This window comes from Strongylocentrotus purpuratus, unplaced genomic scaffold (assembly GCF_000002235.5).
Source record: "Strongylocentrotus purpuratus isolate Spur 01 unplaced genomic scaffold, Spur_5.0 spur5_scaffold_21, whole genome shotgun sequence".
Lineage (NCBI taxonomy): Eukaryota > Metazoa > Echinodermata > Echinoidea > Camarodonta > Strongylocentrotidae > Strongylocentrotus > Strongylocentrotus purpuratus.
In genome coordinates, this window is record NW_022145607.1 from 37,955,591 (window position 1) to 37,969,027 (window position 13,437).

At 36.5% G+C, this 13,437-nt stretch overlaps 2 protein-coding genes across 2 annotated transcripts; both read right to left on the minus strand.

The window, feature by feature from the left end:
- Positions 1-1,947: 1,947 nt before the first annotated feature.
- LOC757319 (adhesion G protein-coupled receptor F4-like) lies at positions 1,948-3,741 on the minus strand. Its single transcript, XM_030995448.1, has 2 exons — positions 3,681-3,741; positions 1,948-2,778 (listed from the first exon to the last, which is right to left on the minus strand). Exon 2 carries the CDS (start codon positions 2,730-2,732, stop codon positions 2,280-2,282), a length of 453 nt encoding a protein of 150 aa, XP_030851308.1. The 5' UTR covers positions 2,733-2,778; positions 3,681-3,741; the 3' UTR covers positions 1,948-2,279.
- Positions 3,742-6,132: 2,391 nt separating this feature from the next.
- On the minus strand, positions 6,133-13,190 carry LOC105446317 (latrophilin Cirl-like). The gene is made up of 9 exons (XM_030994388.1): positions 12,989-13,190; positions 12,079-12,188; positions 11,335-11,569; positions 10,579-10,692; positions 9,868-9,989; positions 9,066-9,212; positions 8,051-8,236; positions 6,734-7,099; positions 6,133-6,285 (listed from the first exon to the last, which is right to left on the minus strand). The coding sequence occupies exons 1-9, from the start codon at positions 13,188-13,190 to the stop codon at positions 6,133-6,135; spliced, it is 1,635 nt and encodes a 544-aa protein (XP_030850248.1).
- Between the last annotated feature and the right edge of the window lie 247 nt (positions 13,191-13,437).

The window sequence follows — 13,437 nt, forward strand, 5'->3', positions numbered from 1 at the left end:
CTGCATCGAGAATCAAGCGAATGAAATACATATTAAAGAAGACAACATAATTATAATGAAAAAATGCCTCATGAATATAAACAAACAATACATTTGAGTGAGCGATATTTAACACCCATTTTTAATGTAACAAAACATAATGACATAAAATGAATGACAGACATTTCCGAATCCAAATATTGTAGTTAAATTTTGGGAAACAAAAAAAACCACCAGAAGATGTGAATCATCTAAAATAAGGACTACATATTCTAAACAACTTTACATGTACACAAACGATTAGTATTTCAATTGTGCATATTACTACGAGCATTTAATGTTTGTAGCAGAGTAGCCGGAGCCGGTGGAGGGATGAGGGCACGTACCCTAAAGTGCCTCTATTCAATTCAGAGAGGTACCCATTTTACGTTAACAAGTGCCCTTTTTAGTTTGTAATAAGTGCGTATACCCCTTCTGATAATTGTCCTTTTCATTATTGTTGAGTGTCACTCCTCACCTCTGATAACTGGTCTATATCCTTCTGTTGATTAAATGCCGCTTTTCTTTATTAATCAGAGCCACTGCCTCTTCTTACAAATACTCCCTTCTGTCACCTCTGATATCGTTTGTAATAATTGACCCATTCCGTTCTCACAAGTGCCCTTATTCATTTCAGATGAACTCTGTAATCAGTACCCCTTTTATTCTGACACGTGCCCCTTACATTTTCTAGTGCCATTTTTCTTCTGATAATAGGCCATTTCCTTTTTTATAAGTGTCCTTTTTCCGATCTCATAACGTAAGTATCCTTTTCACTTTGGCTATGTGCTGCCCTTACCTTTCACCATAATACGCTCCTAATTTAAAGCGACCAAGAACAACATTCTTGTTAATGATTAGACTGTGCTAAAAACCCTATCGGGATTGTTTTTTCCCCTCTTTATATGCAAAATTTTTTCCACTGCGGCCTCACAAATCTTAATATATTTGCTCGCTCGCAGATAAATATGCTAACCATCACACCTAACTGCAAAGTATGATGCTTAAGCAGTATTTTGGACAATGTATAAGAGAAAAGAAAAGAAAAAACATTGAATTTATCCCTATATACCAATGAATGTCTAAATATTGTATATTTTCGCCGTGAGACTTTCTTTTTGTAGGTGCCCTATTTCCATCCTGGTTTGCAGTACACATTAAATTGTCTTCATGTTTAATGTTAACTAATTCCACATACTAAGAATCTTGCTCTACGATTGGTCAAAAGTAAATCACGTGATGAAAGATAGTTCGCCCATTATTGATGGGAGAAGCAAAAAGTTCGTTACACTGTGTAGATAGTACTACTACCTACACAGTGCAACGCACTTTCACTGAAGATAGAGGTACTATCCTAACAGGGCAACGCACTTTCACTGAAGATTATCCAAAAGCGCTCTTAAACAGGCGTAATTAAGCGCGCTTTACCAATGAGCGCAATTAAAGCAAACACATGCGCGCACCGTACCCTCAAGGGTTGGGCTAAAACTTATCTGCCATAGTTTACAAGAGGGATAAGAGCGCCCTGCAAGGTCACTGGACAGGTGGTTATCTCATCAACTCAGCTCTCAATTAACATAAGAAAAAGAGGATCATGGGGGACCAAGGGTCACCGATTAGGCATTGTTTGTTATATAGAGGGCGCAAGTAGCTACAAGTAGGGCAGTGGGCCTTTAAACTTGTAACTTTTTGGTGTCAATTCGGGCCTGGTGTCTTTCATCTAGATGCACACACGACCTTTTCTTTTTGTAGTTAAATTGTTTTAGATGTGGAATATAAAGCAAATAATCACCTTTTGGTTTCAGGCGATGGCAAACTATCACTTCCTCGTCGATCAGAATGTATACGCTTTCTTTCCTCAGCTTCGCTTCGGAAAGATAGCTACATCCAGATCGCCTCGGAAGTGATAGTTTGTCCTATCACCTTCACCAGCGGTAGTTATTTGCTTAATACCATTTGAAATATTTAATTAATCATAGCATTCCATAATTTGCATTTAGTAGCTTCAGATATGATATCAACGAATTTCAATATTAACAGTTTTGTTGAGTCAGTGTTTAACAAAATAGGCAAACACAATTTTCAAAGAATCTGAATGTACATAAACAAAATCTTTCAAATTTTATTTAAACGGTTAAAGGAGAGTGATAATTGTTGACTAGACTCAAAGTTTTCCAAATGAGTGGGCCTATACCAAAAATGAATGTTGGAAGGTAATGTGAGTAATTCTGGGTAATGCATTAATTTTCTTTATAGACATGTTAATCGATTTCAGATTTGCTCAACACAGACTCATTACCTGACATTGGATTATCTGTTCCGGTCATCGTCGTCTGTTTCATACTCATAGGACCTGACCTTGTCATCGAGAACGAATCGTGGAAACAGCAAAACAGGTGTTCCCGCAAGCAAGCACGGCTTTGCGGTTGTCGGAGAACGTAGAAAACAAAAATGAAGAATCCTTGGAGTGAGTTGAGTAGGATGAAGATGACGTGGACTGCGAGGTTGAGTTGTTCGATCACGGTGAAGTATCCAACGAGCCAGGTCAAGCCAAGTAGGAGGAGGACGCCGATCCCGTTTGTGAGACGGCGCATGATCTCGTGGCGGGCCTCTGATTTCAACTCGCTAGCTTTCCCGCCACCTGATTTGATGCGCACGAGACGACGCATAACGAGGGCAAAGATGATCACGTTATGAGTGAGAATGAAGGCCATTGGGATAAGGAGACCGCCCACGAGTGGCCATTTCTGAAGAAAACAGCTGTACAATTGAAAATGGAAAATAATCATCCAAATAGACAGATGCTAAATCTAAATTCTGGTAATGTGCAAGTATGAAAAGAGATGCAGAAATCAAACAATAAAGATAACATAATAATAACATAAATAATAATAAATAAGTACTTATAAAGCTCAATTATATCATAACTTACTCAAGGCGCTATTGAAAAACAAAACACACGAATCTTTCTCCAGAATTGTATTAACATAATATCATTATTTACTTTTTTAACATGTTTCTGAAAGTTTTGAAAGATGTTCAACTTGCAATCATCAAAATAAACGGCAAGGATGCTAAGTAACCGAAATCGGACATTATTCTTCCCATTTACTCTGATGAATGCAAGACGACAAGATTTACTATGCCTTTATTACCTGATATACTTTAATTTTGCTATTACCAATCACATATTCGGATTGAGAAAATCTTTATCACGTCTGATGGATGGTTGTTTATACTAACAAAATGTTATCAAACTAGCACAAACTTTCTTTAAAATGCAAATGACAAGCAAACTCATACCTCATCATGTTCATTGACAGTCTTGGGGTTCGACGATTAGCTCAAATTCCTTGGCTTTTTTTTTCTCGTACATTCATACTAATTTCATTTGTTGTAGTTTTCAGTGACGTTTGGTTATTATCTGAAATATTTATTTTCTCTGTTACCATAGCAGCTGAAAATGAGCTGAATTTGATTCAACTCAATAAATGACTCCATATCAGGAAATGAAACACGGTGGTCTTTACAAGAAATTAGACAACAACACATTCTCCAACATTCCAGTGACTTTTAACATGTTCAACAAAGAGTGATAATTCGATCATACTTTATTATGAATGTTTGTTGGATAGCATGAGCATAATGTAGAGAGTACTTACTAGTCGGAGTTGGCGTAATTCTGTCTCGAGATAACACCTGTTAGGAGCACTATCGCAGCAGGTATTCCTGTCAAACAAATACATTGATATCACATGGTTGATTAATACTCTCTCTCTAAAAAAAAAAGAGGCATGAAAAAAAGAAAAAGAAAGAAAAGAAGGACAAATTATGTTATATTAAGCGAAGAAATGCAAATATACCAACAATTTATAGACCTACTTTAATCAAAGCTTAGTAAGGTGTGACTAATCAACTTTTTGATTTCCTTTTCAATATGAACATGATAAGCGTGTACAAAGTACATATAAATTCAATAATTGAAAACAAAATGTAATAGAATTGTATGATAGACAAAATAGATATAATGAAGAACTTAACATGACTACAGAACATTGTTGACCTGAATGTATACGTTGAAAAGGAGGAGCATGCTAAAGAAGCGATGCTTGTATGGTTCGAGGCCCTAAAACATAGTTGCATAACAATAGGCCACAAAAGTTTTGGTCAAAGAAGTTATAACAGCAATTTTACCCCATGCAATTATAGAGGCTTTCATCATGAAGAGTGGGATATACGAGTCCATGACACGGACAACCATTAGGAACATGTTTATCCCTTCAACGCCCATCCATGACATCGATGAGAGCGTGGTGAAGTGGAGGACGGCGGCGATGACCCCACACAGACCTGGATCGACCTCAGGTTCTCCGGGATATCGGTCGAGTGATGTCATGATGATGAAGAAGACGTACAGGAAGAGGAGCGTGATGCAGAGACACATTAAGATCCGGATGTGCTGCAAGTGACGAAGTTTCCTGGGGCAAAGAGAAACACATACTTAGTATGAAGGGATTTTAAAATCTTCAGAGCGGAGTAGGTGAGTCGATTATGTTGACCTACTAAGCACATTGTAATTGCTAGCAAAGATGACAACAGAAGCATCACTTTTGGTAGACACTGACTACTCCTATAAGCGTCTGTAATCTAAAAAGGCTAGTTTAGATATTTTATATAGCTTTTAATTATACCATCGTTCGAAAACTGAAATATTAATAGGGAATACCTAACAAAATATAAACAAGACTTAGCAAGGGATAAGAATCCAAAACAACTTACAAAGCGTAATACATCTTGCGTAGTCGATACATGACAAAATTGGTAAGAATTAAAGAGGGTGTTAAGAAAGTATTAAAGATAACTTCCATGATAAACCAAAATGAGGTTAAACGCTAGACTGACTAAACTAGGGAGACCATTATGATTATGGTCTCCCGAAGGGTTGACAGCTTTTGCTGATAGAAGAAGGGTAGAAAAATTTTAGAGGCAATCCAACTTTTGAACAAGTTCATTAGTACAAAAGCAGACAAATTAGAGAAAAGGAATAGCGAAAGAAAAAGAAAAATCAGTCAGTGGATTGTGACGTAGCTAAGGACGTTTATTGTAAACAGAAATATCATTATTTTTTGTATTCTCTCTTGGGGACACTACTCAATATATATCATGGATAGCATATTATAAGAGGTCCTTTAAAAGAAAAGACCCTCTTGATTTACACATTTTGGAAAGAAAATGATATCTTAGTTATTTGGTGTGTAGAACAAATGGGAAAGTTGCGAGCAATCTTTTACAAATTCATTGTTGGTGGGTCCGATTTCGTTGAAATATTCAATTGCCTGCTTCTCTGATTGTTGTCCCTTCTTTTAGAATAAAAATGAATGTTGGATTTTCCTCAGAGTCTTACCTATCAGTGATGTAGACAGCCAGGGTCACCAAGAGGCCTACAATAGAGAGAGAACATCCTATGTAGCTGAGAATCCTAAACACTTGTTCAACTCTCTCTGATCGTCTGGGGCTGCCACTTACGTCCTGAGGAGAAACAGAAGGCAACAAAATGTGGAAATAGAATACACCAATTTGGAGATAGATTTATATAGTTGTTTCTAAATGATTTATCTGCAGACTCTGACAATTTTTTTTTTCAAGAGGTATCAACAGTACTGTTATGAATATGTAAATTATTGAATGGGAATATGCCAATTCCAAAGGATGACGTGTTGTTAGATGGTGAAGCTGATAAGAACCACGAATCAAAGGTAACGAATCGTCCGATTTCGTCTCGAATTTTTAATGTATTAATTTGATTCTTAGTTGCTGTAGGGGATTATGTAAACAGTACATAATATTAACACCCGACAATGTGCAAATCACGATGATATCATTTGTAAATGGCATACAGAATATTATTAAATGTAAAGTATGCTATGCGACTCTCTTGAATAATGTACCTTTAAATATTATCATTAGTATCATTATCATCATCATTTTCTTTACTATCATAATCATGATCTTGTTATCATTAGTATTACCATTATTATAATCATTATCATTATGATTAGTATTGTTGTTATTATCATTATTATTATGATCATCAATTTTATCATCATTATTATTTCATGTTCTCACCATAAGGACAGCAAAACTTGTTAGATGATTACACCGGCATTCGGTATGTGTCTCGGAAGTGATTGTCATATCACAGCCATCGCTTGACCAAGCATTGGTGGAATATTCCCAATACACACACTGCGGATTCGTTGCATTTTGCTGGAAGTATATAAAATTGTTTTGAGAGAAAATGACGTGTAAATTTGCAGAATATTCTGTCATTCCATTAATGACTAGTGTTCTGGATTATATACTTCAACATTTAAGAAATATTACGTTTTGCAAAATGTATTATACATTGACAATTTTGCATGGAATATGAATAAAAATCAATCAATTAAAATTGATTCATTTATTCATGCTTTATTCCAAATTTGTGAAATTTAGTATAATTACTGCCAAAGTCACGGAGGTGCACTTTTTGCCCTCTTGAAAATAACACTTTCACTCATGTATCATGAAATGTATTGTGCATGAACAAATAACCTTGATGAATACATATCCAATATTCATCTCAGTGGGTTTTACAACTTTGTACATGACTTGAAATTCGCCCATTGAGCAGGTAGAATATACACACTAGCTCATGAAGTGATATATATCTTACCTGTTTGTGTGCCAGTGTTATGGTGACCGAAGCATTCAGAGGTGTGGTTTCACTCGTACCGAGGCTCGCTCCGATGATATTAGTATTGACCGTGATATTACGACGTCCGTCATTGCTTCCCACTTGATCGTCCGTTACAAACAATGCATCGTCTCGGTACACAGTGAATGCTATATTCCCCATGGTGCCTTCATCAATGGTCTCTGGTCCAATGATGATGGCTGCTTGGACAGCACCACCTAGGTTACTGTTGCTGAGATTGTTGGTGGATAGCTGGATGTCACTTTCATCAAAGGATTGGCTGTCATTGCCGATGATGGAGAAGCCGATCCCATCGCCGACACTATCAGACTCAGAGTTGATTACCTAAAGAAATGCATTGTAAGAGTAAAGGCTTCTTCAGATATGGTGAGTAAGCCGCCAGGCTGGGAGTCGAACCCTCAACCCTTGGTCTGAGAGTGGATGAGCCACTTTACCACGACACCTCCAAATGATAAGATAGCAGTCAATGCATACCTATATAGATGACGTTTTTGAGCGGTTGAAGAACCTTGGCTGGAAATGCTAAGGTCGTGGGTTAGATCCCCGACACTTGCAGCACTAATGCACTTTGACAAGACATTAATACACATTTGCCACTCCATATCCAGGGGAGAAATGGGGGACCTGGTAGGATGAAGAAAGCCTTTGTGATAAAAATGGTCATATTTCATCATGGTTATTGTATGATAGGAATACTCCCTAGGGAGTGGAAATGGTGCACAATGAGCGTTTATGAATCCAATTACTGGAGTAGCATGATTTCTGCAAAGCATTTAGAGACGATATTTCATATATATAGAGCGTCGAAGTGCTAACGTCATATTCGCTCGTCGTCCAGGGGGGGGGGGGGGCATTTCATGAAACAATTAGTCGGTGGTTTTCACCGACTAATATCATGTTCACCGACAATTTAGTCAGCGCTGACTAAATTTGACCAATCACAGACCTGGAAAATAGTCGGTGACAAAAGAATTGTCGGTGAACATGATATTTGTCGGTGAAAACCACTGACTAATTGTTTCATGAAATGCCCCCCTGGTTACTGGTTCGAAAAAAACAGAGCCTGCACATGAGGTTCGCTGCAAAATCATTCAAGTAACGGCCTAGAGCAGGGCAAATTCAGTGTTTGTGGCTGGTTGATCACCACACCATTGCTTACAACAAAATTGTTTGGAACCAGCAACCTTGACAACTGAGCCAGTATATGAAGTCACACTTCGATAGTGTATTTAAATCCAGATTTATGATTTATGATTCGTTTGTTTATCATCATACCTGTACTACTAGGTTTGGTGCCACTTGTTGGAAGGTCTGGTTTGAAGGCACATTGACGGCTAGAAGAATGTTCTCTAAGGCCATGGTGGCTCTGCTGACGGCACCATTCATCATCTCAGCATCCATGGTGAGGGCTTGGTCTAACGCGGCAAGGTTGCTTACGATGTCAACGACTGAGGCAACATTCTAGCATAAAACAAGAACAAACGATTACAGAGATGATAATGATGATGATGATGATGATGATTATAATAATAATAATAATAATGATGATAATGATGATGATGGTGGTCGTGGTGGTGGTGGTGGTAATGGGCCCTAATAATGATACTAATAATACATGATATAGTAATTATATTAATAGTAGTAATACTACTAATGATGATGATGATATGAGGATAATAACAATAATAGCATAAATAACAGTCATAATGAAAATTATGATGACAATAAGAATGATTATAATAATATCAGTGACAATGATTATAATTACAACGTAATCATTATAATAATAATAATAATAACAACAATAATAATAAAAATGATAACAATAATTATAATAACATTAATATTATTAATGATAATTAAAATAATAGCAACAACAATACAGATGTGCTGTAGTCTACTGGATAAGTCACCATATTATTGATCACAAGGTACAGGGTTCGAATCCCAAGCGGCACTATGATGTCCTTTTTCAAGACGTTAATCTACATCAGCCACTCTCCACCCAGGTTTCGAATGGGTTCCCGATATGATGCGATCGTTTATGTCATTTGCTGAGCATTGTGAGGGTCCGTTAAATGGCGACTGGCTGGAATGGTCACCACGGAGTGAAGAATGTGCATGCATTGTGTGCAGGGAAGCCTTAATCCAATGACAGAGGTAATAAAATATCTGTTAAGCGCTAAAGCGATACAATTAATGAAATTCAGGTATTTTGTTTAACTGGGTGATCTTTCATCAAATCAATTAATGCTTATCGTTCAATAATTAAAAAAAACGATCAAATCACCTCTTGCGTTGGTTGAGAAATTGACCCTGTCTGGTGAATGATGTCAAAGGCAGCACCGACCCCAGCAGAAGTAATATTCATGTCTTGGGAGATCCCCATCAACTGTGACAGAACGTCCTGGATGTCGCTTTCACCAGTGTTCAGATTCTTTCAACAAAATCCACAGTTTGAAATGACCGGTTATCGGCATTAATTCTCGTGTAATTAAGATAACTTTTTCAAACAAGTGTAATTTTAAATAACTTAGAAGAATCAGCTTTTATTTTAGTGAAAGAAATTTAAATATCAACTAGCGCTATAAAACATCATTAGATACACAAACTAACTAAAAACAGAAGATTCGCGTTTTCAACATTTTCGATAATTAAAGGTTTGCGATACTGATATCAAAAGTCAATGATTATAATTAGATCTCTTTCATAATGATCATATTAGAATCAATAAGAATAAATCAATGATAACAATAACAATAATAAATATATTAGTAATAGTAATAACAATTTAGCAATTCGTCTCCTACTATTAATTACCAAATTATAATATTATCACAAAGTAAGAAAATTACAACTAGAACTTTTTCCTCTAGAATGGATTAGTCCAATTTATCTTTTCCCCTTCATATCTAGTTTTAAGTTTTTTAGATGATTTTTTTTATAAAATATAATTTTCTAGTATTTATTGGGTTGCGAACATTCCGCAGTAACATTCGTGTGCACCTTAGATGTACAGGGCCAGCTGATCATGTATTTACTACAAACAATACCAGGAACTCTATAACAGACTAGAATAAGATCAAGTTTACCTCTCGTAAGTAGATTAATAGTTGATTAGCTGTTTTATTGCCACCGCAGTTATCTGAAGGTACCCATGCACAAGGGGAGATATAATCACCGTAGCAGACGGCTCGTGCTATTGGCTCTCCATCTTTATGGAAAAACCAAAGTATATAATAAAAATATTATCGTTCTCATATTAACACGGTATAGTATGTGGATGTATAGAGATGTCGGGGTATAGCGGTTTGTTCTTTTGACTCTCAATATCAGGGTTGAGGGTTCGAATCCCAGTCCGACACTAACGTCCCTTGGGAAGATATTAATCCACGTTTGCTACCCTCCATCCAGGTGTAAATAGGTGCCTGGTAGTTCACGGGGTACTAATGACTGCAGGGGCCCTAGGAAGAACAGCATGATGATGAAGAGGCTTCCCGAGTTAGAGTAATTGTTATTATTATAACCATGGCAATATCTATCTTCATCTTCTTCTTCATCTTTCTTTTTGTTTCATCTTCTTGTCATTGTTATATTAGTACTGCTTTCAATATTATCATTATTACTACTACTACTACCACTGTTATTATTATGATTGTCATATTTTATGAAGGAACTTTTCCATTCGGTATACTACTCTTAACATTCATGGGTTTGCTTTCTCATATAAGCTTAACTATCTAAAGACTAAAGAAAACATATTTCTCATAACTGGAATATCAGAAGTATTTGTTACATTGTACCATTGACGGTGAACCATGGACATTCTCCACTCGATTCGCTCCACGAATGAAGGTCTCCTGACGAAAACTGGACAGTACCATACGGAGATGACCAAGAGGTGTTTGGACATAAAACTAAAAGAGAGAAAATTTAGGTTTCATAATCTGCCATTGCAGTTCTCGAACATTTCAAGAAGTGATGCAATAGGATGTGGGCTTTTCAGGAAACACAAAGACTTAACTCCACCCAGCACCGTATTGAAGTCAATGGCTAGTGAAACATAGACTTAACTCCTCAATCCCTAAGTGCTCAGTGATACATAAACCACTTTTTCTCAAAATGGCCAAAATAGAGTTACGTCTTTGTATCGCTGACCCCTCGATATCAAAAAATATCGAATCGTAGTTAGATCATATATTATTCACTTGGCTTCAACCTATATCAGCACACTGTCTCGATTTAGTGACGTTTATGCATCATTTGAAGTCTATCAAAATTTTGAGTCTACTTCCAATGCAGTACGGTGTAACTGATCATTATAGTTTATAAATTAGCAACACAGTATAGATATAAAATCACTATTTTCCTTGTCCAAATTGGCAAATGTGTGTTAACTTTTGCAATTGTCTTTTACATAAGTTGATCTAATAACTTTTCTCGTCTCCAAACTATGAAGGCGTGGAAAACAAAATTCATTCTTGCCAATTTGAAGAGGAAAATAAGAAGAATACTTAACTCCTATAGTTAAAATATGACTTCAATTGAGCAAGATTCACCTGTACTTAGTACCAGAAGGATGGAAGGGTCAAGGTAACCATCAGAAACTTCCTCTACATGAAATAAGCCGCTCCACAGCAGGTCCATTTCTTCTTGTGTAGTCATGCTACTGTTCGCTATGTAAGCTCTCATATCAACCAACACACCGTCATCTGGTAGAAGTTGATTCACGTGAAGGTAAATAGTGCCATTGGTGTCACTCTCGGTTTTAAACGCCTGAAACACTGCCTCGAACTAGATATCAAACGATGCCAGCATTATCATAGATGTTTAATCCAGTTGATTATTGTTTACATAAGATTAGACATTTCCTAGCAACTGTCTTTTTTAGGGTTTGGCTGTATCTTACATAGACACTGAACAAAAAAGTAGCAAAATGTATTCTGCTAGTTTCATATATTCTGTCCATTGTTTATTAACTATACATGATATCATTATACAATGGTGTTTAATATCTCTGTGAGTGAACCAAATTTCCACCGCGAATTTATATTGGGCAACGGAATGGACGAAAGAATGAGTATGTGAATGAAAGAAGCAGGTAAACATTAATCGTTTTTTACTCGTTTTGTTTCAGTCTTGACTACTCGTAAACTTGAATAGGCTTCTAATTTTAAGAAGCTGGGCAACATTGCTTCCAAATCAAGGATGTATCCTCAGACACACTGGGAACACTGAAGTAATATGTATAGCGTTCTAAATCAGGGATATCACAAATGACTTAACAGTTTACATCCCCTTACCTGTTCTCGAATAGCACGCACAAGGGTCTTGTAATCTGAAGATTCTTGATCAGCGTGAAAGGTGGTGAAATTTCTTACAAGCTTGAACTTCAGATGAAAAATAGACATACCTGTATTTATAAAAATAAAATAAACAAATAATAGATACCATTTAAAATATGTAATATTTCACAAAAGTTGTTCACACATAAATCAATAGAAACATATTTTGTGAAATGAATTTACATACTTATTAGCCTACCTTCAATAAACTCCCTAGTAGTGTTGCAATATGCAGATAGCGTATTGCTGTGATACGATGTTGCATAGTTTCAACGGATATGTGTTGTTTGGTAAACATACATGAGGTTACATTGACGTGTCATTGTCTAGTGGATAAGTCACGGGACTGTGGATTACATGGTTCGCGGTTCTTGTCATGCCACAGTACTAATGTTCTTTGGGAAGACATTGATCTACATTTGCCACTCGTCACCCTGGTGTTTTGAATTGGTACCTGGTTGGAATTTATTCCTTGAACGCTTTAAAGCCTTGGTAACAAACTAACAATACTACTCTGTAGGCACCTTGAACACCCCTGGGATGGATACGTGCCAGTCATAAATGTAGCTTTTGATTATTATCATTATCATTACTATTATAAACACAAATAAAATAATGGATTCTAGTGCAAGTACTCCCTGGACCACAATTACACGTTCCCAATGATATTAACTGACAAATAGTCCCGAGTAATGATCATTTATTATTGGGGTAATAGCATTTGGGAAAAGTATCATAAGTGGGTATTAGGAGAGGGTATGAGGAGATAACGATGTATTTCTCTTGGGTCGTTGTCTAAAAGTAAAAGTTCATATGTAATTATTTTTGTGTTAACCCCCCTCCCCCTGAAAAATATCTAATAAATTACCCGTGATTCTAAGCAGTGCTTGGTTGCTTTCAATATGAGGTCCGTTTCCTGGGATACCAACACAGCTATAGTACGCCTGATCAGGGGGGCTCATCTCATCGATGACATAGTTAGATATATCACGGGTGTCAGGCACCTTTTTCCCATCTCTCCACCAGTCAAAGTGCTGAACATCTTGGAATTCACAGTTCAATACTACCATCTCTGATATACCTACAGTTTTATTTCTGGGGTGAGTGGTAACGGTTGGCACACCTAGTAAGGATGACGAAAAACATTCACTACCATTAATTGTGACATTTGTCTTTATACAAATCTAAAATCTAATGATTTGTTTCTAACAAACATACATTATGAAGACTGTGTTGTAAAAACTACTTCAAATGTTTATTTATTTATTATACAGCCGTTACTACATTCACATGTTCTCAAATTAATGTTCTACATTT

What these genes read in the sequence shown, in the direction of transcription:
- LOC757319 (XM_030995448.1), bottom strand. Translation starts at nt 2,732, where the DNA reads ATGGCCTTCATTCTCACTCATAACGTGATCATCTTTGCCCTCGTTATG.
- LOC105446317 (XM_030994388.1), bottom strand. Translation starts at nt 13,190, where the DNA reads ATGGTAGTATTGAACTGTGAATTCCAAGATGTTCAGCACTTTGACTGG. An exon ending in AGCACTGCTTAGAATCACGG is followed by an intron (nt 12,189 to 12,988) that starts GTAATTTATTAG and finishes TTATAAATACAG; the next exon opens with GTATGTCTATTTTTCATCTG. An exon ending in CACCAAACCTAGTAGTACAG is followed by an intron (nt 7,100 to 8,050) that starts GTATGATGATAA and finishes GCATTTCTTTAG; the next exon opens with GTAATCAACTCTGAGTCTGA.